The following is a 25,058-nucleotide window of genomic DNA, read 5'->3' as shown; positions in this document are numbered from 1 at the left end:
GCTTCTAACAATAACAAATGAAACATAAATTTCACCATTTCTCCAAACATGTCTCCATTGCAGCTGGTCTCATCTGGACTCATTCCAGCTAACGACCTCTCTGACGGAGTCGGCGACACCGGAGGGCTCGAGCTGGTGCTGCCAAACCGCATCACCCGCCCTGGAACCGCCTGAGCCATTGAGGACAGAGACAACTTAAACCCACCCTCTACTGACTGGTGGTCAGAGGTGGAAGTTGTGGTGGGAGAAGATGTGGTGGTGCTAGCAGCTGAGGTCGTGCCCTGCAAGCCGGACTGCAAAATGCCATTCTTCGAAACAGTTGCGGTTCCCCCATTTTGTTCTTGGTAGTTACGGAGCCTCTCAATTAGATCATTCTTGGTGCCTGAGACGGTCAAACCCCGCAATTTCAGTTCTTGTTTCAGCTCAGCAACCTGGAAGATGGAAACAAAAGTGGTATTCATAAAACAAACACTGACTCAAAGTGAGAATAGACTCAAATTTAAAACGCTCAGCTCAAAGGAACTTTATACAGCTGGACCTTTAAAGGGTGCGTAGGTGGTGATGTACTGATAAAAAAAGCCATGTAAAAGGTCGCCTCGGACAAATTCAGACAAGTGACTCTTTAAAATGACACCCAAATAAGATGACACATTATTTTAAAGCCAAAACACTAATGAGTGTGTGTAAACCATTCACACACACAGAACTGCATGCAAATCAGGAGTAAAAGCAAAGATAAAGAGCTCAAGTCTTTCACCCAAAAAGACATCTCCCTTGTACCCTTAATAATGAGTTTTGACACCTCAGTAAATATCAACAAAGACGTGATTTGATTACCATCTGAATAGTTTCCAGCTTTTTCCTGCACAGACAGAGATGACACTCACTAACTTTGAATGCAAACCAGGTGATTTTGTTCTACAAGCAGGCTTGAAATATGATAGAAAGCACTCAGGGCAGAGAAGAGTTTAAAGGGTTACTTACTCCTAGTAAGGTTTCAAGGGGTAAAGAAGGAGCCTTAAAAGATAACTTTGTTGGCTTGTGGCTCAGTGCGCCACAATAACTGTCTAATGATCACGTCTTTTATTCTCTGGCCGAGTGAGTTTAACTATCTTTCTTAATTTGGCTTTGCAGTTATGACAAAGCACAAACAATACATGAAGAAAGTATAAGAACATCTACACGTCTGTAGAGTCCACCACCATATGAGGGGTGTCTGCAAAGATCTAATCCTTACAGCTTAGACTGCTGCAGACTTTCACAGATTTCCCTTTGAGAAAGGACCAAAATCAGAGCTCTATTTTAGAATGGGCAGGATCAATGATGTTTTCGTTTGGGGCCGTTTTGCTGAGCACAAACTTAGATCTTTGATTTGAATTACCCAACAAAATGAGCCACAGCACTGTGTGCAGTAATGATCTCATAAGTTTGTTTTTGGGTCCTGAGTTAATTACTTTGAACTCATCCAGGTTGGCTGGCAGAGTAGCTGGTTTGGCTCCTCCCACTGCGGTTTGGCTGTGACGGGCCGTCCCCGTTTGACTCGAGGAAGCTGTGGTGGTTGTTGTGTGAACGGTACGGGAGGGGGAAGGGCCAGAGTTGGTTGTGGGAGGCTGCTCCGTTTGTGGCCTGAAGGAAGACAAACAACAAAGTTGTACGGTAATAAAGATTATCGAGCATGTTTTTTTTCTCTGGCAGACCACGGGGGAAATTATGATGAGAGATCAGCTCTAAAGATGAAACTTGTGAATTTCTAAATAAGTTTTCTAGAATTTTAAAATGAAACATGAAAGTTTTATATTAACTGTAAAGTATACTCAAAGTAAAAAGGAAAAAAATACAAACTGTAAAGCTACACTGCAACTACTAGCTTAATGCAGGAAAAAAAAATAAGGGTGTTGAACTTGTTGACTCTCGGCAAAAACCCACAGCAATTACTCATCCTCGCTTCCAAACCATACGCACACATATGCAAAAGTGGTTCGACACTCACTTGGGAGGGGCGGGCAGGATGGTGTGGTAGTTGTAGTGCTGCTGCTGCTGACTGAGAATCTGCAGCTGCAGGAAGAGCTGCTGCTGCTGGAGCAGCTTCGCATACGATGAATCCATCTGAGGCGGACGCTCCTTGTCAGCCTTCTGGTCGGGGGGGATGTACTGATGGTACTTCAGCTTCTTCACCTTCACGCGGCAGGAGGGAATGTTTAAGAGACAGACACGTGTGAGATGCATGGGCATTCTGTACATGTAGGTCAAACGATGCATACTAATAAAAACTTAACTGAAGTAAAAGCTAACGCACTTCCAGTTAAGAAAAGCAAGTATATATTTCTGATGTGCTGAGGCCACTGTGGCTTCATAAAATGGTATCTCTTCCTCTTTTACAAGCAATTCTCCTCAGTATGATTGTAAAATGTCAGAAAAAAGCACTGAGGTTAGAGAGAAGCCCCTGCTCTATGATTTAATAGAGACGACGCAAAAACCACAAAGAAGACTTTTATTGGCTCTTTCAAATCTAAGGAGTAACTTTTAATATTTGTCGCTCAGCTGTGGGAGCAGCAAGCCAGACAAACACAATTTGAAGTCTTAAAATCTTTACTGCAGACAAGATGTCATCAAAAAACAGCCTTTACCAGTGACTGGTCGCAATTTAAAATTGGCCATAAATCATGTGCCGGTGTGCGAGTTAAAATGAAAGCAAAACAAAGACCTCTGACCTTTGGTTTGCTGTCCTTTGCTTTCTTAGGTCTCTGTGGAGGGCGGTCTGAACTCGTCTTGGCCTGAGACTGCAGTCAGAGAACCATGAGAAATAGGGGGGGGAAGGAAATGAAGAGATGAGGAGGGGGTTTTGGTGAGCTACAGCGTTCCCATAAATAGAGATTACGGTCAGAATTATTTTTAAATCACGAAAATCAACAGGAAGTTTGAGCGATCGGCGCACCTTGACCTGTCCAGCAGAATGGCGGGAGGATCCAGAGGTCACCGTTTTAGGTAGAGGGGACGAAGCGGACCCATTCAACAAGGGAGGGGGCGGCGGAGGTGGTGGTGGAGGTGGAGCAGGAGGCTGTGTGAGAAACTGGTGAGATGATATCACTGTGGTTAATTGCATGATCCTGCTGAAAAACACTTGCTTTTGTTTCACTAACTGCTCTGTCCAGTTCTTTCTGTTCCACCTCAGTAATACCTGTGTGGGGGAGAGGTCTCCGTTCTGGGTGAGCACGTCTGAGGGGGAGACCTGAGGGACAGCGCTCAGGGGAGAGTCCTGATTGGTTAGCTGGTCAGGTGACAGAGCATCACTGCTGTCTTCGTCCAAAGATGAGCTCTCTCCTCCGTTTCCCTTTGGAGAATCTGTGACAGTGCACAAACGTTCACACATTTAATGAAACCGCTATTTAATGGTGGCGTCTTCTGGTGTAGCGGTTCAGCGGTGCGAAAGGGGTTGGCGTTGTCTGGAATTTCCAGAGCCGCTGGGAAACACAGGAAAGGACAGCTTAATTCCCAGCTTCCCCTGCAATTTTAACACTCAAATAAAGTTTCTCTAAAGTTAGTCACCGCTCTTTAGCAATCGGCACTAAGCAATTTTAGAGAAGTTACAACACCGCGTGCCGTGTCTCATGTTTCAAAACAGTGCCGTGTCCAAACAAAGCTTCTGAGTCACTTCTGTTTCAGAGCTGCTTGTTTTGTTTACACACTCACCTTACTGTAAATACGTGAATGGTGTAACTGCTCAGGTGTTCAGTCTGAACGGAAATCAAATTGTAGAGGTGGCGCAACTGCACACCAAAACACAGGTACAATAGCACCGCGAACAGTGGAAGGGGACGTGTTTGAACTTGTATTCATCACATGCCTGAGGCTCAGCCTGAATTCACCATAACCTGTCCACTGTCCTGTATTTACAAGTCTTGCTAATTCCTGCAGGTACGCTTGTGAGTGTTGTGCAACGTTGTGCAAAAGTCTGTGTGTGTGTGTGTATGTGTGTAAATCTCTGAACCAAGTGTCATAAATATACAAGATTGCCCAATTTTTCTTTTAAACAATAGCCTGCGGCACCTTTTCAAATTCTTCATTTCATTTTTCCAGGCGAGTCCGACAAAGTTTCATCAGAGGTTCAAATTTTTACAGAGATTGTAACATTGTATTACCAGCAAGATGATGAAATAATAAAGACATATAAAGAATGAACAGTTTAAAAAAATAAAATACAGATCTTAATGATCGCTGTACGTGTGACGATGTTGTGTGGGCCTACTCGTTAAGGAGATGCTAGCCTGCATGCAGACATAAATAAATGCATACAGTACGATCGTTATCGTGAGATAAGATTTATTTTTTCAGTCATTTATTTGTAAAACTTGTGTATTTCGGGACTTTAAGCATCTACTGATAACGAGCACCAATCCTGCGCCAGTGATTATTCCTCAGAGAGAGACTTTTATACAATGCTCGTTTATTTTCACTCGTTTTCACACGACTCAGTGTGAGTCGTTACTGTGCTTTACTGTCATTTAAGGTCACCCCAGCTTTTCCTTTTCCTGCTCTCAGTTTAACTGCGGGTGCACGTTCTGACACACGGGAAGTGCAGCAGATGAAACACAGGTGAAACGACGATAACGTTGACGAAGTTGATCGCAGGTGCAATCAAACCTTCCCAACGACTTAAACTTGTGATTACATTTGAAAGAAAGAGCAAGGCCATCAATGAAGACATTTTCTTTTCCCGAGCGGGTCCCTGGAGTGAGACGAGTACAGGTGAACGCTGATGAGGTGTGTGTTATTACCTGGGAGTGAGTGCTGCAGATGGCAGTTAACAGACAGGATGTTCTTGTGGACCAGCTCAATGGGACCCGGTCTGTGAGAGATTTTGTCATTGAGGTCGTCGGCCAGTCGTGCTCTCTTCAGCTGCAGCTGCTTAGCCTGCAGAGACGGCTCTGCCGACGTCTCTGCAGAGGGCACAGCAGGCCGTTATGGATACATGTGCATTTATTTATCAAGTGATTCACACACATATAATCCTCTGTGAATCTGTTCAATACGTTACAGCAGGTTTTAGTCTATTTTAACACTTCCTCGGTTTGACTTCAACCTAATTTAAAAGAAACTAAACCAACAGTCAAACCAGCTGCTTCAAAAAAATCATAACAAACATAACACTTTAAACCGCAAAAACATATATTAAAATGAATGTGAAAATGTGATAAGCACCTTGCCTCATGAAGACAACATGCCGAAACACATTTTATAAAAGAGTTTTCACAGCGCCTGAATCGAGCTACCGAGTTTTAAGATGCAGAAGCAATACCCTCAAAGAACACGGAATTGCTTCAAGCAGAAATATGAAGGAGGAACTATACATTAACCTCTTCATAAAGATTTGGTTCTGTTTTTGTCTAGGTATTTTACAAAGCTTAAAATGTGACTTTTTGACAACACTGGCACTTGCTGATTAAAAAAACAAATTAAAAAAAAACACGCACCCTCCAGAATGTGCATCCTGACCAGCTCGGAGCGCTCAGGACGACTCCGGATCTTCCTCTTTAGGTAGTCCTCAGTCTGGGAAGAAAACAAGATGCCAAAAATCACATGAACTCCAAATTGCTACAACACCATAAAATATTATTCTGTCAGTTTAATATATGCTTTTGTTTCCATGTCACTTGTTTTCATCATTTCCTGGCTCTGCAACTCACAACAATTTTGCACAAACGTCAACTAACCAGAGATTATCTGTACGATAACCCAACTACAACCAATCTGTATCTGTGGCGTCCAAGCTTTCAATTTGTTAGGTTCTTGTGGGTTTTTTTTTTTGTTTGTTTTTTGCCTCTCTGAAGAAAATCCACTGAGACTGCAGGAGACTCATTGTTCTTATGGCTCTCACCCTTGCTCGCTCCAGACTCCTCCGCTGTTCGTGAAAGGCTGCTGGGCTCTTCAGTGCTGCATGGAGAGGGAGGGGGAACAGGAGGAGAAACAAAAAGCCAAGATTAATGCAGTTCAGACCGACTGTGAAGGAAGTCGTGATGCTCCTTTCAGCAAGCAAAAATGTGAGAACCTGTACGGCTACAGTCAAAGACAGACTCAAAGCAGAAGTGGCTTCTGGCAGAGAAGATCAGGAGTGCTATTCTAAACCACACACTCTGATGACAACTCAGTAGGCAGATCAGCCTCTGCTGCTGAGTGTGGTGCACATCCACCTCGGTTATCACCGAGAAAACCGTTACTGCCAGCATTTCCTCGGCCTTTTACTACGCTTTTCACATCAGTTGTGTTACGTTTATTCTCATTGCAACTCAAACACCAAGGCAGCTGCAGGAAGTGTCGCGATGTGGTCAGTGGTAGTGAAGTAGTTTAGATGAGCTTGATTTAATGGAACAATATGACTAAAACCATGAGCGCAAACTGTACCAAACATTCACTCAGCAGTTTCATTAACCTAAATGAGAACACACTGTTCATTATTCAGCAAGAGTTTTCCACGTATTCCAAAGTTTCCAAATGTTCTTTCTCATACTTTGAACTGACGTTAGACACTTTTGGACACATTCAGCTTTGTCTTGATCTGTTATTTAGAATTACACAGTGTTAAAAAGGGAATACAAACACTTATAAAGATTACAGGTTACATATAGCCCAGCTTCATTATACTTTTATTGGTATTTTACACAGAAACGTGCTGCAGATTGTGGTGCGTTCTAAGTTTTTCCATGACGAAAGGTAAGTCTAAAGAAACTGCATTTCAGAGGTCAAACTATCTGCAATAAGTCTGGCAGATGGTCTGTAGCTGAGGGACATCAATTCTTGATGAACAGAGTCTGGAATGGCTCTTTAAAAAGGAGCGAGCAGCAGAAGAGAGACTGATGAATAGAGTGCAGCACACCCAGCGAAAGTCTAGATTCATCACTTCATTGCTCAGCCATGACCAGTGTATGGGGTGGGGGAGTGAACGTCTATGCAGTATTTTTGTAAGAGGGAAATGCATAAAAGCAATTTCAGCTGGCTAAAATTGTGTAAAAAGAAAAAAAATCTGTATTACCTTTGAGGTGAAAGAGGTGGTCAACATGAAAAATGAGTCCAGAGCGTCATATATTTTGCATTTTATCTTACACTTTTATAATTATTCAGTTTGCAGAAAGGTCCAGTGCAAGGAAACAAAAAGTTTTACAGTCCATCTCCCATCACAGATTTTTTTGAGCCTAGAAGATCATTTCTATCCAAAAAACAAAGCGCTAGACATCAAACTCTTTTTAACCACAAATATAAAGTCGAGGTTTTAGAAAAGCTAAACGGACAGGGGAGATGCCCGCTTCGTTTTTGGGGAAGGATATTCAGAGGACAGCGGCAGTTATAATGATGTAAGACAGCGATCGTCTGATTGGTCAAGAGTTGGTGAAATCCCTGCCAAGGGTGTTTGAGATTGGACATTCTGGCTACAGCAGGGCGTCAACTGTGTGTGCACCACAGATGATGGGTGGGGGTCAGAAGCATTCCTTGTGTCACAACCCCTGGCGTTCAAAGAATACCAGTTGTAATATGACCAACGAGTGGTCTGGATCACAATAATAACACCACAAGGACAAACCGGGCCCATAAACTACTTAAACACAGATTAATTGCTTCAATATGATGTTCAATGAAAACAATATTTCCTTGCGTATTGGCAAGAGAAGGCTGGGCTGGTTTTATTTTAATCATATCAGACTCTTACTGGCATTCATTGGAAAATAAATGTTCACCAAATGCATAAAAGAATGGACAATGAGTCTGTTGGCCTGTGAGCCCTTCTGTCATTGGTGCTTATTGGTGCGGTCGTCCCCACCAGTCCCAGTTTCTCATGTAACCCCTGCAGTTTAAACCTTCTATTTGCAAGAGGCAGCCAATCAGCAGCTTAAACGGAAAGAGAAAAGACCCAAAGCAGCTACTGGTAGTTTTTTATGATGTGTAAATGATCATTGCATATGTAACCTATAACTGGATATACTCAAACATTAAAAGAATTCGAAACACCAAAACACGCACACACCAATAGAACTAGGTGCAAATTAAACTCCCAAAACGAGCTACTGGATCAACAGTTCTTCTTTCACGATGTTGCTCCTGAAGCACTTTTAAACTGAAACTTCATGGGGAAGAAAACACTAAACAGTTATTTGAACATGCCAGGAGGAAGTGAAAACATTCGGCTCAAAAACAGCATTTTCAAGCCTATTCTTATAGCTGGGCACATAACACTGTTCAGAACTTTCCCCTGTGAAACACCACAACCTCCCTGACCCCATTAGCTACAGTTTCATTATAAAAACATTGGTGGTTTCTTCACACATAGCCCAGTTTTTCATACAGCGGAGCAACAAAATATGTTAATGCTACAAAAGTATATATTTGTTGGCATTCTTAAATGACGATTAACTGACTTTTGCTCACAGCTGGACAGTCAATGTCTGTGTTCAGGAACCTCACGAAAGTGTTTGAAAGTGGAAAGTTATTCATTCACACCACCTTCAGTTGCAAAACCAGTGTGAGGATTTGATACCACAGGAGGAACTGACCCTGCCTCAGCACTCAGACATAAAAGTCTTTTTTTAGTACCAGAAAACACAGCACAAAGGACATTTAAATGTAAGAATTAGAGAAGTGACAGAAAACCCCTGATCATTTATGTCACCTTTGAAGGTTCTATGTTGACTAAAACAAACCATGTGGTGACATTGTAAGTGAAATTTTCAGATTTTGTTTTTTTTATGTTTCAAAAATCCAGCAAATAACAGTAATTACAGAGTCATTAAGAAATATAAAGACTATTTTTTCTTTGCTGGAAAGTGTTCAGAGTGTGGAGCAATGTGGAACTACTTGGCAAAGTTTGTTCCTGTCAACAAGATACAGTTACCGTGAAAATCGATCGAAGATGAAGCGAGAAGTGAAGAGAACGGTTCATATGATCTTTACTGAACTATAACACAACAGCGGACCTGATGCCTGAACAACCTTTGCCCCATCTTTCTGCATCTCGGAGAAACAATTTAAAAGAGGATTTCTGTAGTCAACAAAGTCATCGACTTAGGAGCAATCTAAAATCTCATTTAAACCCACAGCTATACTTTTTTTTCCCCCCTAGGAATCTCCACAGAGGAGAAGCTGGAAAGCGAAATAGTCAATCCAAACATGTTGATCCTAAATCTGCAACAATCTGGCACAGGGCCTGTTGCAGAAAAGAGGACACAGAGCGATTTACTAGACTACTTAAATGGTTCACTGGAAGGCTCCATGCTGCCCACCAAAACAAACCCTCAGTCATCACTTTATGGTATTCTTATGTATCTAACCCTTAAACTGTTATGTAAACTGAATGTGCAGCACTGCAGGCTGAAAGCAGCTTGCATGGTGTATCTTTTCAATCTCATCTGCTTTTGTCAAAAACAAAATATGACAACAGGTGTGCCACATGTTACCATCCATTCACAGTTACTTGTTTCCCTGATACTCTTCTTAACACACAGCTAGCATAATCTGTCAAAGTTTGTATGTCTGAACAGGCCTATTGGGCAATCTAACAGGTATTTAGTCTCCATTTGAAAATCTACTCAGTTAGAATGAATGTTGGCTACCACGTCTACAGTATGAGGGCGAACACTCGCTTGCACACTTTTAATTCAAACCAAAAGTCTTCTTGGAAAAACGAAAAAGCAGAGTGCTTTCGGTTCTACACAGAAACGGAGGGAAACTTTTAAAACTATATTTCTGACTCTTGTGATGTGAGGAACCCTGAAACAGGAAGTGGATAGACATAAAGAGGAAGCTGCCCTATTTGATAACACAAAGTGGTGCAAAGATACAGCTAAATATGACACTTGCAGAACACACATACTCATACTGATAATGCCGATAAGAGACGACATTTTCAGCAAAAAACAAGAAACGACATTCCAGACCTTCACTATACAACCCATCATATGACAGCATATACGGCACAGACTGACAGACGCTATTTACCAACATATCCAGGTTCTGTTGTTGAGAACCAAAATGTGTCAGCGGGATGTGAATTAAACGACATTCCAAAAAATACGTGAGTATCGTTTAGCGTCTAGCATCAGGTAGCGACCTTGTTAGTGTGTGACAGTTTAAGATTTGGTGTGTAATCCTGAAACAGGAAAGGGTTAGCAGTTTGACCTCAGCTCACAGCCAAAGCTCCTGTTTTCTGCTCGAGTTTCTAAAAACGAGATGATACTGTCTGTTCCAGACAATAAAGAAGTGCTGTCTTTGGGTAAAACATGATCAGTTGAGAGTCTAAAAGCACACTTAAAGTCAGACTACCGTACATTGACGATATATACTTTGGTTCATGAGCTTAAAAAAAAGCAAAAAAGCAAGTAAAACACACTCAGCAGACTTACGTGGCATGATCCCTTGGCTGACCAGCTCCTCTCGTGTGCGTCTCTGCTGAAGTTTGAGCTGGAGGACTGCATGGAGACACAGGAGGTAAGAGGAGAAAGAAGAGAAGACAGTCAGTGACGGCTGGCGAGATTAAGAAACTGCAGCGGTGAAGCTCTGTGCCCGTAAAGCCTTACAATCAGCAACAGATCCACAATATTTAGATAAATAAGCACATAAAGGAACATATATGACTGACACGACGAGGACCTTTACTCTGTGGCAACCGGTTCATTCTCCAGTCTCCCTGCCTCGCATGCATCTTTTTTTTTTTTTTTTGAAGTTACAAAGGAGGCGGGTACAAGGTGTGTGTGTATACAGACTTCCTGTTTCTGAGCACAGATGTGTGAAAAAGCAGCAAACATCCATCAAAGAGTGAGAGAGACAGAACACTAAGGCATAATGCTGCTATAAGAAATTAACGAAAAAATTAAAAGAAATGAAAAAATAAAAGCACCGATTTGAATCTAAATTACTTTTTTTTTTCCTTTTTCATTTTTAAATGGGCCGATTGCATCGTCATTTCAAAACAGGAAGCTCTTGTTACATAATGGAGAGGCGGGGTGGGGGAGAACTGTAAGGAACACAAAGCTGGACAGAAAGAGTTGGACTATGTCTGACATTTCTAAACAAATAAAATGTCAGTTGTTGAGTGCTGTGTGGCACAGTCCTCATCCTGATACTTTTTTAAAGTTTTAACGAGCCCAGAAAGTCTGGCGTCATCATTGTAACCGGATAATAAATTAGAAATGAGCGGGCTATCGTTTAAACAAAGCAAAGACACAAATATAACAAACTAACAATTACATATAGACACCTGCAAGATCACAAGTACACAGCATTTCATCACTGTCATGTTGGCTTCGTTGCAACACGACAGCAATTTAGGGAAGTGACCTGAACTATTTAGTCAACCATCACATCACACAAACACACCACCCATGAAAAAAGACACCCAGAATGGCTGCAGACACTTGTGTGTAATGATTTTTTTTTAGCTTGTAAGCAAGTAAGTAAGTGACAGTGCATGATGTCTTTCCATTTCATTGTTTATCTTTTATTTCCAAGATATTAACAGTATCAGAAGAGGAAGCAGTATGTTGTTATACCAAGTAACTTCACTACTGATGTAAACATTCAGCTGACGCTCCTGCTCAAGTTGTCCCAGCGATCCTTACTGAAGGGCTACGTATCTATTTGTGTGTGTGTGTGTGTGTGTGCGTATACAGTGTGGTGCAAACCACTGAAGATTGCCAAGCATTTCTAGCTAGGGTTGTGTTTGCTACTTCAGTCAAGCAGCACCGGTTCTACCTCGCCAACAAAGTGACATCACTGGTACTCAGTCTAGCTCACGATATAGCTGTTGCTGCTGCGGTGCTGCCTCTGTGTTATGACAAGGAATCCTCGCCTAGACGGGAACGCCGCAAGAGCCATGAATTAATGTCAGAGCCTGTGCAACTAAATGTCATTCTTTGGCTCCAAATTCTTGCTGGCGATCCTGGCTCCCCTCTGTTGTTTTTACAAGTGTGTAAGCTCCAAGTCTGAAAGTATCAGTCTAACACTACCGACTCCTCTCTAGAAGCAATAACTTGCCATTTGACATTTAGCATTATAAACACGCACGCCTAAACACACTTAGGCGAGTCGATCTATATGGTCTTGCCTGTACAGCAGCTGGCAGCACTCATTTTGTCTCAGTAGCAAACGCACAGGAAAACACTTTCAATAAAGGAACGTGCACACACAGACACACACTGATACAGACTGACCGTGCCATGCGCCATTAGATGCCATGCCACACGGGGCTTCCAGGGAAGGAAGGTTTATTCTTAGAAAGAGACTCTTACACTTTCCCTCTATCCATAACCCCCTCCACATCTTCTATCCCTCCCCCAGGATACTCCAGTTTTCTCCTGCCCTCACTTTCCTGTCCCCCCTAAACACCAAGCTGATGAGCTCAGTACAGTTGCAACACTGGCTCCAATGGTTGGCTATAATAATAAAGCGTCAGCTATCAATAAACCTCCAACCCCAACATTGCAGAAGTCTCTGGCAGACAATCATGGTGCGAAAAATGTAGCAGTGTTGAAATTGTAGATTCACGTGCATAAAATAATCACGTTTGCACCACTGCCTGTTATTTTGTCTTCTTTCTTAACTTTTCTTCTCATTTTGTATCTACTTTAATTCCACTTTTCCTTACTTTAACTTTTTCGTGCCCTTTCTTTCAATGCTGCAGTGCTTTTAATCCTAGTTTTTGTCTGCTGAACTAAACTGTCATGTGTTTTGTACAGCACTTTGTGACTCTAGTATTCCTAAAGTCCTACACAAATAAATACTGCTTGCTTGCAGCACAGCAACAAAGACAGGAGTATAACAGACAGACAAAAACCACTTGGAGGCTGTGAACTGTTTGTTCTGGATTAACCACAAAACAAACTTTAAATGGGTGCCAGAAAGACAAATGAAAACTTTTGCACTACGACAGTGGCTATGGTTACATGCACTGCAGCAAGAACTTATAATAAGATAAGATAGTGGACAAAAACATAACCAACAAGGATAGCGATGTTTTGTTAACTGTAAGCAGATTACTGCTTGGGAAAAAAGAGGAGGGATGTGTCTTTGTGTTTTGCGACCAGGACATGCTCTGGGACTTAAATCAGGTTTGAAGGCCATTCTGGTTAATTTAAGAAAATGGATGAAAAGGCAGGACAGTTTTATTGGGATACTAGGCCACAGCCAAAGCTTGCTACTACACTCATAAAAAGTTAAAGCAAAGGCAGACAAGGGAGAAAGAGGAAGACGGCAGAGATGCAAGCGTTTGAAGATTTTAGATTAAGCAGAGGAAATGACAGCAGGTGGCTTATTTGAAGACAATTCGCTTACTCGATCTTTTGATTAAACTCGTCGTTGCAAACGTCAGAGAACTAACACTATGATTTGCACATTGATTTGTTATTTCTAAGATCTCTGTGTGGGTGTACATGTGTGGGTGTACATAAAACCCCCCAAAACAAAACACTTTTTCTCCCCAGCAACTAAAGTCATGGCTTTCTTTAAACCTTTCACAAGCTTAACTTTATAACAAATCACCAATAATGAAATCTTTACCTGAACTTATAGAGCTTTTATTTCCTAAATGTCAAGATCAGATCAGTTTCAAGTCATCATAATTGTCTAAAAGAAGGCTGTACAGGTAAAAAGTCACATTGGAGGGAAGAACGAGGATGAATTGGGATGCTGGTGGCCAACTGGGCTAAGCCTGCTGTGCTCATGTGTCAGTAGATCTGATTAAACATGTCTGAGTTCGTCACTGTCCCCAAAGACCCCTGGCTTGGCACGACTAAGCCTGCGCGCACCAACCCGAGTGACACACATGAAGGCAAAAGGCTTCAGGCCCACAGAGCGTATGCCACATACCCACCTAAAGACGAGCCCTGCAGACGCTTTGAACAGACGTTACGCTTGGCACTGGCTTTGGAAATGTTTTTTAATCGGGAAAGATGTTCTCATCTTTCGCACGGTAGCACCGTTCAATTGCATGTGTTGAACAGAGAGGCGAACGCAGCGCATGACTGCAGCGAATGTTTCGCACATCAGTGAGAGTGGAAAGAAGCTAGAGAGCTAAAAGGGCAGAAACAATGCAAGGTTAAGGCCATTCACACCTTGGACTCACTCCCGCTGCCTTTCCTCTGCTGCGCTGTGCCGAGAAGCAGGATGACCACACGGAGAGTTGCGGTGAATACTAATCATCCTTAAAGTTCAAGTGAGAACAGACGGATAAAGGCTTTTGCAGCTTTTGCAGTTTGTGTCACTCATACTTCAGAGTAAGCAAAAAGCACACCGGGATTAATAATCTTTAACTGATGGCTTTTTTTAAATCCCTTTGCTTTTCTTTAGACTCCATCCATCTTCAGTCATTCTAACCTCACAGGAATGTTTTGTTTCATCTGCAGCCAGTCATCTGAGACTCTGGTCCATGCTCGTAACGCTGGTTATAAACAAAGTGAAGCCTTTTTTACTGTTGCACGGACCATACCAAATTAGGCTAATTTTTGATAGTATGTCACTGTTGGATGACTTCATTTTTTTGGAACGCCATGTTTTTTTGAGCCTTTTGCACACCACATCTAAATCCCAAACATGCACAGTGGCAACAAGTGTCACACAGTCATATTTAATACATCCCGAAATACTTTAGAAATAAGACACTACTGTAAAAAGATAAAAGCTGAAACTTGCACTGTAGGTGAAGTAAGGTGCATGCATCTCCATTTCTACGATCCACTTCAAACTTCCAATATTGGGATGTGGAGTTCTCATATTTGGGCTAAAATCTGTTACTGGAGTTTCCCTTCGAGTTACTTGCCCTAATCCGTGTGCAGTTCGGAGGGCACACATCCACACAAAGCCATGTTTTTTGGCTCTCACATTCACATTAACACATTCTCAGGTTAATAAATTCCACGTTTTACCATCACAAATAAGTGCTGAACCCTCACTCTACCTCTTATCCTATAAAACTTTTGTTTAATCTATTTTTTTAAACGTAAACCTTAAAACCTAGACTCTAGGACTTATAAAAAAATAACAAAAGCCATTTCATTGCACTGTTGGTCTAAAACCCAAGCTGAAACTCACAAAGGCACCTGGACGTGTTATATTTATTTATTATTTATGTTATTTATTCATGCTTTTGGTTTCCTGTGACAAATGTGTTGCTCGCTCATTGAGTTTGGAGGCGTGGCTCTAGAGTAGGGCTGAACGATATATCGCATTTGCGATAATATCGCGACATGATCAAGTGCAATTTTCTAACCGCAAAGGCTGCGATTATACTGCGATTATATTATACAATTCATGGGCTGCATCCTCCTGAGGCCGCATTTGTAGACCGATTACGTCACAGCGACGCGCCGAAGGCTGTCCAAATTACTACCATATCCCAGAATTCATAGCGCGGCCCAGCCAAACTCCAGTTTCCAGCAATGGCGGCCGCTACTAAGTTTTAAAATTACTCATATTAATCTTTCTGGGTCACAAAATAAACTTTTAACATATTTTCAGGCGAGAAAGTAGTTGTGTAAACATCAAATATCTGCTCGGTTTATCAAGATATCCCATATTTGCAAAAGTGCTTCGACGTTTTCAGAGGCGTCTGCTACCCACCAGCTCGACAGCTAGCCGGGAGCTCGAGGGTTACTGATGCGGCCGAGAACGGCACAACTCCCGGCACATCATTTTCAGATCACCGCGGAGTTTCGCTGCTCGGGTTAAACGTAATATATAAGTCACTTAGACAACCTAAAAATGTTATTGTTGGGCTTTTTTCAGTGTTTTGTTTGTTCGTGAGTAAATCGGTTTGGCTGAGATTAAAGTTATTAGATTAGATAAAATAAAACTTTATTAATCCCCCGGGTGGGTTCCTCCTTGGTTTTCACACAGCTGACTAAACGTCAAACAGAAAACTTATTAAACAGAAGTATGAGACAGTCGAGAATTTACACCAGTGTCTGGTTATATTTTAGATAGCAAGAAGCAGACGGCCGAGTTTATTAAACTCCACCGAGACAGCGGTGACGCTAATCAGAACTAGCCTTCTGATTAGCTAATCAGAAGGCTAGACCGTCAGAAGGCTAGACACGCCTTTAAACTTTAAAGGCGTGTTTGTGTGTGTGTGTTTATACAATTGCTATTATGTTTGCACTTTATGTGTAATGTTACTGACTGCAGAGATCAGTAAGATGTGTGTATTTTTTATTTATTAGTTTTATTTATTTAATATTATTTTTTAATTGAATGACTGTCTAGTAGTTCACAGATGTCGAAAAACTGAGTGTGGTAAAGCCACTGATTTTTTTTATGTATATTTCTGCAATCTGCACATTGTACTGACTTTCATTTTAATGTTTACACCAGGGTTCCTTGTCAGCACTTTATGCTCAGATGTTTGTAAGCTAAAAATAAACTATTGTGTATGTTCAAATATACTGTTGTGATTGAAGAAGTTAAATAAAAATGTCAGTCATCAATTCATGCATCACCTCATGTCATCATAACAGAGGTCTGTCTTCCAGGAAAGAACAGTTTAAAATTAATGTAATATAGTATTGGCCATACTATATGATGTATTGCTTGTCTTTGTTTAATAATACAGAAGACAAATACCTTAAAAAATAATCGCATATCGTATCGCAATCGCAATATTGGGGCAAAAAAAATCGCAATTAGATTATTTTCCATAATCGTTCAGCCCTACTCTAGAGAAAACTACAACCCACAATCTGCCTGTTATAGACACACTTTTTGAACAGACATAAGCGTGCGCGCACACTCAGAGTGTCTTTATAGCTGTCTTCCTTTGAAGTCTGTACCTTTATGAATGCCTGGTGTGGAGCATTTATGTGACGTTTGTAAATTTGCACCACAGTTACAATATTCCCAAATTCAAACTACACTAGGGAAAGCTGTTTGTGAATGAACGCACGTCAACACAGTTCTTTCTTTAAACATATGCATGATTTTTTGGGGTGAACACTGACTAATTTTAAACATTAACTTGACCTTTTAAGTTGAAATATTATTTGGAAGCTTTAACCTTGAAGAACTGAGCAAAGCTATCCCGACGTCACAGGCCCGGCTGTCAGCACTTCCTGAATTCACAGTGGTCAAGTCTGCTCTATTGAAAGGGTTTATCAGAAAGAACCTAAAACCACTTCAACTTCCTTCCACCTTACACAAGCCAGTAAACTGCGATCGTTGGCAAGTAAAATCGACGAGCTCTCAGCACTGGTACGGAGTCAGAGGGAATACCGAGAGTGTAGCCTGATGTGTTTCACCGAATCATGGCTGCACCAGGTCATTCCCGATGAGAATGCTTCCGTGGAAGGCTTCCACACTGTTCGGGCGGACAGGGACAGCATCGCTAGCGGTAAGCGTAAAGGAGGTGGGCTTGCTGTTTTAGTTAACAACCGGTGGTGTAACCCTGCCAACATAACAATCAAAGAAAGGATTTGTTGCCCGGACACTGAACTGTGTGCTGTTGGACTCAGGCCGTATTATTTACCCAGGGAATTCTCTCACGTCATCTTGGTGGCTGTTTATGTACCCCCCTCTGCTAACCCCACAGCTGCATGTGACACTATCCACTCTGCCATAGCTCGGCTACAGACTCAGCACCCGAGTGCCTTTATTGTGATCTCGGGTGACTTCAACCATGTATCACTGGACAATACACTACCAACATTCAAACAATATGTGGACTGTCCCACCAGGGGAGAGAAAACTTTAGACTTACTGTATGCTAACGTCAAGGATGCATACAGCTCCTCCTCCCTCCCCCCACTTGGTAGGTCAGATCATAACCTGATTCACCTCACCCCCCGCTATGTGCCAATTGTGAGGAGGGAACCTGTGACCACCAGGACTGTTAGGAGGTGGTCAGAGGAGGCAATAGCGGAACTACAGGGCTGTTTCGAGGTGACCGACTGGGAAACACTCTGTGAGCCTCACGCCGAGGACATCAATGGGCTTACTGAGTGTATCACAGACTACATAACTTTCTGCACCGACTCCATTGTTCCAGCTCAGACTGTTCATTGTTACCCAAATAACAAGCCGTGGGTGACTAAGGACATCAAAGCCCTCCTCAACAACAAGAAGAGGGCTTTCAGAGGGGGCAACAAAGAGGAGGTGAGGAAGGTCCAGGTGTTACTAAAGGACAAGATCAGAGAGGCTAAGGACAATTACAGGAGGAAGCTGGAGTGGAAACTCCAGCAGAACAGCATGAGAGAGGTGTGGAGGGGCATGAAGACCATCACTGGATTCAGGCCAACCAACAGCAGGGGAGCTGAGGGAGGTGAGAATAGAGCCGACGAGTTGAATCTGTTTTTCAATAGATTCGACACCACAGTGTCTGCTCCTACCCCCACAACCTCACCTGCAGTCAGCCTGGAATCCAGAGCCACACCACTGTGCCAGCCTCTCTCTTCACATGTTGCCTCCTGTGAGATTCCTGACACCCCTCCCCCACCCATCACCTTCACTCAATACCAGGTTGAGATGCAAATGAGGAGACTTCACTCAGGCAAGTCTGCTGGACCAGACGGAGTGAGTCCCCTTGTCCTCAAGGCCTGTGCCCCCCAGCTGTGTGGAGTCTTTCATAAACTGTTTATGCTGAGTCTGAGTCTGCAGAGGGTCCCGGTGATGTGGAAGACATCATGCCTCGTCCCTGTACCAAAGACGCCTCGTCCCAGTGGCCCCCAGGATTACAGGCCCGTGGCACTGACCTCCCACATCATGAAGACCCTGGAAAGGCTCATCCTGGACCAGCTGCGACCCATAGTAAGACCACATCTGGATCCCCTTCAGTTCGCTTATCAGCCTCGTCTCGGAACAGAGGACGCCATCATCTACCTGCTCAATCGTGTCTACACCCATCTGGACCAGCCGGCGAGCACTGTGAGGGTCATGTTTTTTGACTTTTCCAGTGCTTTCAACACCATCAGGCCAACCCTCCTGGGTGATAAGTTAGCAGCGATGCAGGTGGATGCTTCTCTGGTGTCCTGGATTGTTGATTACCTGACAGGAAGACCACAATATGTACGTCTCCCACAGTGTGTGTCTGACAAGGTGATTAGCAACACAGGGGCACCACAGGGGACTGTCCTCTCCCCCTTCCTCTTCACCCTCTACACCACAGACTTCAGCCACTGCACAGAGACCTGCCATCTTCAGAAGTTTTCTGATGACTCTGCGGTGGTTGGATGCATCAGCAGGGATGATGAGACAGAGTACCGGGCTGTGGTCGACTCCTTTGTCACGTGGTGTGAGCAGAATCATCTGCAGCTCAACGTGGCAAAGACCAAGGAACTGATCGTGGACTTCAGGAAGACCAGGAAACACTTGACCCCTGTTTCAATCCAGGGGGTCAGTGTTGACATTGTGGAGGACTATAAATACCTTGGAGTACACATTGACAATAAACTGGACTGGGCTAAAAACACCACAGCACTTTACAGGAAGGGCCAGAGTCGTCTCTATTTTTTGAGGCGACTGAGGTCCTTCAACATCTGCCAGAAAATGCTGAGGATTTTCTATGAGTCTGTGGTGGCCAGTGCGATCCTCTATGCTGTTGCATGCTGGGGGAGCAGGCTGAGGGTCGCAGATGCCAACAGACTTAATAAACTGATCCGTAAGGCCAGCAATGTTGTGGGGATGGAGCTGGACTCCCTCAAGGTGGTGTCGGAGAGGCGGATGCTGTCCAAGAAAAGACAATGTTGAATAACACCTCCCACCCACTCCATGACATGTTGGTCAGTCACAGGAGCTCGTTCAGTGAGAGACTGAGATTACCGAAAAGCACCACTGAACGACACAGGAAATCATTCCTGCCTGAGGCCATCTCCCTGTACAACGCATCCACTTAACACACTGTTTGCTGCTACAACTACACATGTTTCTTTTCCAAATATTTATTTATAAGTGACTTATGTATGTATGTATGTATATATATGTATATATTGTACTATTCTTAGTTAGCGTATTGTCTGTCTTGTCTTAATGTTGGTTTAAAATGGAGCACTGTAACAAAAAATAATTTCCCCCAGGGATCAATAAAGTATTCTGATTCTGATTCTGATTCTGAAACTCTATCACTTATCTTTAGCAACACCCCATTAGCTATTTGTATTAGGCCATAAAGCCCTGTTTTGAAAATGTACAGTGAACTCAGGAACAAAAACACAACACAGATCTCCAGATCCGACTAGATTGCCCACCTTCTTTCAAGCTGTGATACACAAGTCTGTCATGATCCATCTTCAGTCCTTCCTTCTCCATGTCATCTCCCATTGGAGGAGAGTCCAGGGAGGAGGGTTCAAAGGACAGGCAATGGTTGGTGTCCAGCATTATCATTCAGAATAGGGATTGATTATTAGGTAAACATTGAACACCACGGTTTAAAGTAGATTTCCTCCCAAGTCCCAGATTTTGACCGTATTCCTGAAGAAGGGCACCCTTGACGTGTCAAAAGCTGTCCTCTCTTCTCAAGGGAAAGATGTGATTCAAATGCTTCAGAAGACTCCGTTCCAAGTAAACAAATATCTCCTTTTAAACCAAAATGACAAAGAAAAGCACAGCTACCGCCGTTGCCCTTCTATCCCCGGTGCTTCTTCTCTGTATCAAAGAAATCGATTGGGCTGTCTCAGCTTTGCTCTCTCTCTCCTGCCTCCTGTGCTCTACTTTCCTTGCAGTGACAGCCGGCGAGTCACGACAGCGCTGTTCTGCAGTTTCCCAGAGAGCCGGGGTAAAGAAATCCACAGGACGAGTCGTGGATAGAAAGAACAAGAGCTAAAGGGAGGAAACTGAAAAGAGGCCAGCGGCTGAGGAAGGGAGGACAGCAGTGAGCTCAGCAGAGAGATTCCCCAGTGAGACTGCTCTGATTGCAGCTCCTCCTGAATCTCACACACATGCAGGGAGACACACACACACACACACACGCGCACACACACACACACACACACACACACACACACACACACACACACACACACACACACACACACACACACACACACACACAGTGAGGGCTGCTGATAAAGTTTTCCTGCTCAGCTGTTGCCATTCATTCACAGTTACAAGCTCAGGGGGGCTCCAACATGAAAACCTGCTCCCTGTTCAACCCAAACACAGCAAGCTGATCAAAATCAAAGCAACAACACAGAAGATCGGCTCATAAAAACTTCCTCTGGCTAAACAAAACAATGACTCAGACAAGCTATGGACAGTTTTTATTAGACAGGTAGAAATGATTCCGTGCACCATAAACGACCTTTGCCAAAGATGCTTGAGTAAATCTGATACCAGGATGAGTCACAGGCTGACTTTTGGAGTGGCTGATTTGATACCCAATCACAAACGAAATTCTGAAAGATTTTCCAAACGGTTTGCCCTTCAGGGAAGACAGCAAACACAAATCTGCACTCTTACTGGAAAAAACATTTTAGAAAAGCAACAACAGTCTAATTGGTCTGGTGCAACCAGCGACTTATCCAATGCGTCCTAACCTGGTCTTAAAATGTTCAGATTCTTCTGAAGTTCAGCACTACTGACCAAAACTGTCTGCTGACGGTAAACGCCGCCACGGCCACAGTCTCCCTTCCCCCTCAATCTGTTTTAAATAGCAGGGCCAGCTGGCCATAAGGGGGCTAAATACAGCTTGGTATCACCTGTGCACTCGCAGGGTAAGGTTACTCTGAGACAGGCATGCACATCTCTAGCTCCAAACACATACAAGAAAACTTTAAGCCCCTTTTCCTTGAACTAAATCAGTTTTTTATGATACAAAAGAAGACTTTACCATACATTCAGCACAGAGAGGCTTCAACTGCAGCCGGTTTAAACACCAAATTCGAAATGAACAGCATACTACACTGATATCACACAGGGCAGCAGTGCACCTGAAAACACAGACAACACCTTAAACAAACCCTGTCTGGTGACTACAATTACTGTGTGTTATGAGTGTGAGATTAAAGTCCACCTGCTGTTATGATTCACAGTCTGGGCAGGAAACACAGAAAAGACAGCACACGCTGGGATTAGGACATGGCTGTGTAGGCTGAATCTCAGCACTGCACACATCACAAACCGACACAGCATGCTAAACACATATTGGCTTATTTACACCTCCACAGCTCAAAATCATAAATCCTTCGTTACATTAACATTTCAACTATTTGTAACCAGCTTTCTGCCTCTACAGTACAGCCAGCTGTATATTTCACATAACTAAAAACCTCAGGGGCAGCGATTCCCCTGTAATAACAGTACTGAGCGAGCCAGTAATGCAGGCAAATATTTTATGGTTTTAAATCAGCTTGACCACAGTGTGTGGAAGGCACATTTCACAGTTTCCCAGGATTTACCCCACTAAATAGGATTATGTAGTAACCAGTAACCCACACTAATAGATGAGTTATGATCTTCTTTAGAATTACTTTGAATTAGTTGATACTAGGATCTCTATAACCACACAAAAAAACACCAAAGCACTGCAAACTCCAAAGGGTCTGATTCCAACGAGAGGTGAAAGCTTAAACTGTGTCCAAACTGTACCGCTGCTCGAGTAAAGTATTGGACTCTACAACCTTTGACCTGATGGGTGTTGTTGGGCGTCAGTACTTTCCACTGAAGTTATTTGGCCTTGGGTATTTTCCTTTATCCTTCACTAAAAACATTTCTGTGACTTTATAATAGAAAAAGAGACGCATTTTGTGAAGAAGACAGAATGATTTGAAGGTCTCACAGTTAGTCAGAGACGTCCACAAATTAATGGAGGGGAAACCTGAAAACACATTATCTAGTAGGAGTGGATAATCTGGTCTAAAGGTTAAAAGAAGAATATAATGTTGAACTCTTGAGTGTTTAATGTTGAAGCCTATTACTTCAATTCTGATCTCAAAGCCTGATTTAAGTTTTTATTTGAAAGTTCAAACTATAAGTGGTAATTCATATTTCTGGGACTTCCTTTGTTTAAAGACACGTGTCCATTTCCGCTATTCTTTGTCCACCATGGTGTTTTTCGTTCGGTACACCGCCTCTCTGTGGTATTTTTAAGTCTTTCTTAATTAAATAGAAATAGCTGATTTCAGTCTGATCACAGCAGCTAGCACTGCAGCAGCCTTTTTATTCCAAATTCCCTTCATGACACAATCCAGAAGGGGTTTGTGTCTCCTTGTTGATTAATCACAAACTGATAGCAGACTGATAGCAGACTGACTCTATTTTATTGCCATCTTATCACTGCCTTGATGCCTCAAACTCACTTTGAAGACAGTAATTGACTGGGCGATTGCAGATCTGGTCCGCATCTTCAAAGCAATCATTTTAGGCAACGAGATTCCAAGTATGTTAATTATCGAATAAGAGTTAATGAATTCTGACTGAATAAATACATCCTTGGGAACTAGCGCCTCTTCCACAAAGTGGCAAAGACCTCACCTTACAAATTTGCCGTCAACTGGATTGACTAGAATGTTTTGGCATGTTTATTCACTACCTGACCACCACTGTTTAAGCTCGCTTTTAACTTCAGAGTGTTTTATTTAGGCAACATTTTACACCAAACACACATCAAATAGCACCACAAGTAAATTTAAACTTGCGTAACATTATCAGCACTGAGCCAGACAAAACTCCTCACTTGTATCTTTTCACGATGTCCGAATGTTTGAATTGATGCCTTTCTAGTCAAAGGCAAGTTTACAGATGGACAAAGAATGCACTAAACAGATGAACTCAACAAAACCCGAGCTGCCAAGAAACTAACCAGGCCAAGTGACAGGCCACCGTAGGTCAGACCAGCCATTAACATTCCAGCAAGGAAAACAGGCAATTTTTTTCCCTTTTTACTTCCTGGTCTCCCCCCACCCACTCGCTCTTCTGTGGAATTTACCAGCACTGTTTCCTGGGACACACTGACATCAGGCAGGGGATTACTCAGCGTCATCCTGAACCGAGGAGACTTTTAGCCATTGTAGCCATGTGCGTAATCGTTAGGAAAAGACGTGGAATTTTTAACAAACCCCAAAATGCACCAACAAGGCTGAACTTAATCATTTACTTTACTTTATAGTTGTAATTAAAGTAGCAAACTCACAGGAAAAGGCAGCTCTTTACATGTTTGGGGATGAGGGAACAGTACAAGTCCCGGGTTTATCAGATGCATAATCCCTGACTGACCTACTGCTGAGCTTCAGCTTCACTCCAAAGAGGAATCAAGTTTTGTGCTTTTGTCAGCTGTCAGAGGTAACAAAACTTCAAAGACAGGTTATACTTTGCAACGTACTTATTTGGCTATTTCTACTGCAAAGTGCTACAGTCAGATATCCAAATGCACAGAATACTAATTGGTTCAATTAGCACAAGTTCAAATAGAATAATAAAAAATAAGCACAAACCTTTCCCTGATCCTAATCAGATATAACCCCAATATGATCTACCTGAAATACCGCCGATAATCCTTAAATGTCACAGCTGGAGCAAGTCATAACTAGTCTGTACTACTGAGCTGCATCTTTACAGGCTGGTTTGGTTTGTAGCTTTGACTTTTCACATATACTTAAGGAGCTCAGAGGTTTGAAGTCCTGCCTATTTTAAATACTACTACTTTATTTGATTTGATTTCCCCACATGATTATTCATCAGAAGGCTGAAAGAGAAAATAAATTCTGCTTTTAAAAGCAGTGGAACTAATTAAGCCCACTCCTTTTAAACACAGTCAAAGGTTCTTTTGTTGACCAGCTTGCAGCAGCACCCCTCACTCTGTCACATCATGTCAATGAAAAGTAGTCTAAACGAGCTCTAATTGTATACCGTTGAAGGAAACAGAAGCATCTATAAGTGCGCGAGCACCGAAAGACCCACAAGCCAGCTGGCAGCTGTTAGCATCTGGTTCTGTGAACCTTTATTGTAAAACAGAAACGACTGGGTAAGGAGGAGAACGGGGGGTGGGGGTTCAGGTCGCGTTCAGCAAAATGAGACTTTCAGAGAAACAGAGGGAAAAACAGAGAGCAAGAGCAGCAGAAAGGGTGCTCCCAGTGCTGGGATGACAGCTTCGTAACACTGTTACA

At 42.7% G+C, this 25,058-nt stretch overlaps 1 protein-coding gene across 6 annotated transcripts in view; it reads right to left on the bottom strand.

The window, feature by feature from the left end:
• mrtfab (myocardin related transcription factor Ab) overlaps positions 1-25,058 on the bottom strand; it is a 44,355-nt gene that overhangs the window by 4,935 nt on the left and 14,362 nt on the right. For 4 of the 6 annotated variants that reach the window (XM_085415846.1, XM_085415849.1, XM_085415847.1 and 1 more), the window contains 10 exons: positions 10,386-10,451; positions 5,876-5,931; positions 5,472-5,547; positions 4,776-4,937; positions 3,179-3,342; positions 2,936-3,070; positions 2,712-2,780; positions 1,991-2,175; positions 1,455-1,626; positions 36-431 (listed from right to left, as the gene is read on the bottom strand). In XM_085415846.1, coding sequence (XP_085271972.1) covers positions 36-431; positions 1,455-1,626; positions 1,991-2,175; positions 2,712-2,780; positions 2,936-3,070; positions 3,179-3,342; positions 4,776-4,937; positions 5,472-5,547; positions 5,876-5,931; positions 10,386-10,451 — 1,481 coding nt within the window. Of the gene's footprint in view, positions 1-35; positions 432-1,454; positions 1,627-1,990; positions 2,176-2,711; positions 2,781-2,935; positions 3,071-3,178; positions 3,343-4,775; positions 4,938-5,471; positions 5,548-5,875; positions 5,932-10,385; positions 10,452-20,204; positions 20,852-25,058 lie in introns of those variants that run through there. The other 2 variants (XM_085415851.1, XM_085415848.1) reach the window with 2 other exon arrangements.

This window comes from Rhamphochromis longiceps, linkage group LG8 (assembly GCF_057381845.1).
Source record: "Rhamphochromis longiceps isolate RC_006_pf linkage group LG8, R_longiceps_female_GT1.1, whole genome shotgun sequence".
NCBI classification, from domain to species: domain Eukaryota; kingdom Metazoa; phylum Chordata; class Actinopteri; order Cichliformes; family Cichlidae; genus Rhamphochromis; species Rhamphochromis longiceps.
This window is presented reverse-complemented; position numbering and strand designations above follow the sequence as displayed.